Raw genomic sequence first — 1867 nt, forward strand, 5'->3', positions numbered from 1 at the left:
CCATCGTATCCTCAAAACTCTCACAGAATAGAATTGCTATTCCAAGAAGAATTGCCAGAGGTTTCTTCAGCTCGATTTCGATTCAATGGCGCGGATCATCGTGGTGTTCGACTTCGACAAGACGATCATAGACTGCGACAGCGATAACTGGGTCGTCGACGAGCTCGGCGCCACCGAGCTCTTCGAGCGCCTCCTCCCGACCATGCCGTGGAATTCTCTCATGGTTTGTGCGCCAATATCACACCACACTCGTTGCTTTCTTCTTCATTCCAAATCATATCCAACTCAGTTCTCAGTATACATCATTGTCTTTTATAACTCTTTCAGGATAGGATGATGAGGGAGCTGCATTCACAGGGAAAGACAATCGAGGAGATCGCGGACTGCCTGAAGAGGGCTCCATTGGATCCTCATGTCATTGCGGCCATCAAATCGGCGTATGCTCATGGGTACGCTTTCTTGTTTCTTTTGCCATGGCTAATGGTTGCAACTTTTCCATCGTTTAGGCATTTCTTGTGCTGATGGGTTGTTCTTCTTTGGTTTAGGTGTGAGCTGAGGGTGGTGAGTGATGCCAACCTTTTCTTCATAGAGACAATCCTCAAACACCATGGGCTTCTTGAGTATTTCTCAGAGATTAATACCAATCCAAGCTATGTGGATGAGGAGGGGAGGCTTAGGATCTTCCCTTACCATGACTTCACTACCTCTTCCCATGGTTGCAGCCTCTGCCCTCCAAATATGTGCAAGGTAACTATTTTTTAAGGAATCTTTAATTATTTATTCACTATTGTGTTTTGTGTTATCACATGATGCAAAGTGGAATCCTATGGTTGCTTATGGTAAATATTCTCTGACCATGAAGATAGAGATTAAACCATGTAAACTTGGTACGTTTTAAAGCCACATCTTTGTCAATGTTTTCAAAAATCCACACTTGTCTTGTTATTTAAATTGTGATTTTTCTTCCTCCTCCTTTGCATAATGCTTCAGAAAAACAAGAGAGAATGATTTTGTAGAACAATTTGTTAGAACTTTGAAGGTCAAAACAGATTTTAATCACTTCCCTAAGCAAAGAATACAGAATTTATCTTGGCCAAATACATGGCAAAGCATTGATGCAGACCTCTAAACCATTGCAATAACAAATTTGTTATACAACTGAAAATAAGATAATTAGGAACATTGGTTGGAATAGTAATTCTGTATTCTTTGCTAATATACTAGTTGCTATGGCCCTTTTCTGAGCCTTGATTCTCTTCTTAGTTTGGCACTCAATCCAATCCTCTGTTTCACCAATAACAGGGTAAGATCATCAAACGAATCCAAGCACAAGCCTCTGTAGAGGGCAAGAAGCGATTCATCTACTTGGGTGATGGAAAGGGAGACTACTGCCCTTCTCTCAGGCTAAGTGAAGAAGACTATGTGATGCCAAGGAAGAATTACCCTCTGTGGCAGCTCATCTGTGACAACCCTCAGCAGCTCAAGGCTGAGGTCCATGAATGGAGCAACGGTGAGGAGCTTGAAGGGATCCTTCTGCAGCTCATCGACAGGTCGATCGCTGTCGATCGCAAAAATGCTGCCCAAGTATTCTCAGTGGATTGCAAGTTTGAGACAATTCCAATGTCACCCAAAGAAGCCCTTCCCCTGGCTCTCAGGGTTCCTCACTAACCATGCCTGACTTCACCCTCAAATATTTGGCACTAGTGGTCAATTTATTTGAAATATGGTCAAGGACCATTTTAGCGCCATCTTTTATTCTTTCTCTCTCCCTGTTTTTTCCTTTGTTGTTGCCCTCTTTCACCCAATTTTACCTGTTATGCAATTTAACAGTGGAAAGAATGTCAGAGATGTAGATAAATTTTGCTGA

General features: G+C 42.3%; 1 protein-coding gene across 1 annotated transcript; it reads left to right on the top strand.

Annotated features, from left to right (window-relative positions):
* Positions 1–1867, top strand: LOC105047312 (inorganic pyrophosphatase 2-like). The gene is made up of 4 exons (XM_073259065.1): positions 1–223; positions 328–449; positions 546–747; positions 1303–1867. The coding sequence occupies exons 1-4, from the start codon at positions 86–88 to the stop codon at positions 1666–1668; spliced, it is 828 nt and encodes a 275-aa protein (XP_073115166.1). The 5' UTR covers positions 1–85; the 3' UTR covers positions 1669–1867.

Source organism: Elaeis guineensis, chromosome 6, assembly GCF_000442705.2.
Source record: "Elaeis guineensis isolate ETL-2024a chromosome 6, EG11, whole genome shotgun sequence".
In the NCBI taxonomy this organism is placed as follows: Eukaryota; Viridiplantae; Streptophyta; class Magnoliopsida; order Arecales; family Arecaceae; genus Elaeis; species Elaeis guineensis.

Bases quoted from the DNA above. Each gene is read 5' to 3' on its own strand.
- LOC105047312 (XM_073259065.1), top strand. From the start codon at position 86: ATGGCGCGGATCATCGTGGTGTTCGACTTCGACAAGACGATCATAGAC. The intron at 224-327 runs GTTTGTGCGCCA...TAACTCTTTCAG, and splicing joins TGCCGTGGAATTCTCTCATG to GATAGGATGATGAGGGAGCT. The intron at 748-1,302 runs GTAACTATTTTT...CACCAATAACAG, and splicing joins GCCCTCCAAATATGTGCAAG to GGTAAGATCATCAAACGAAT.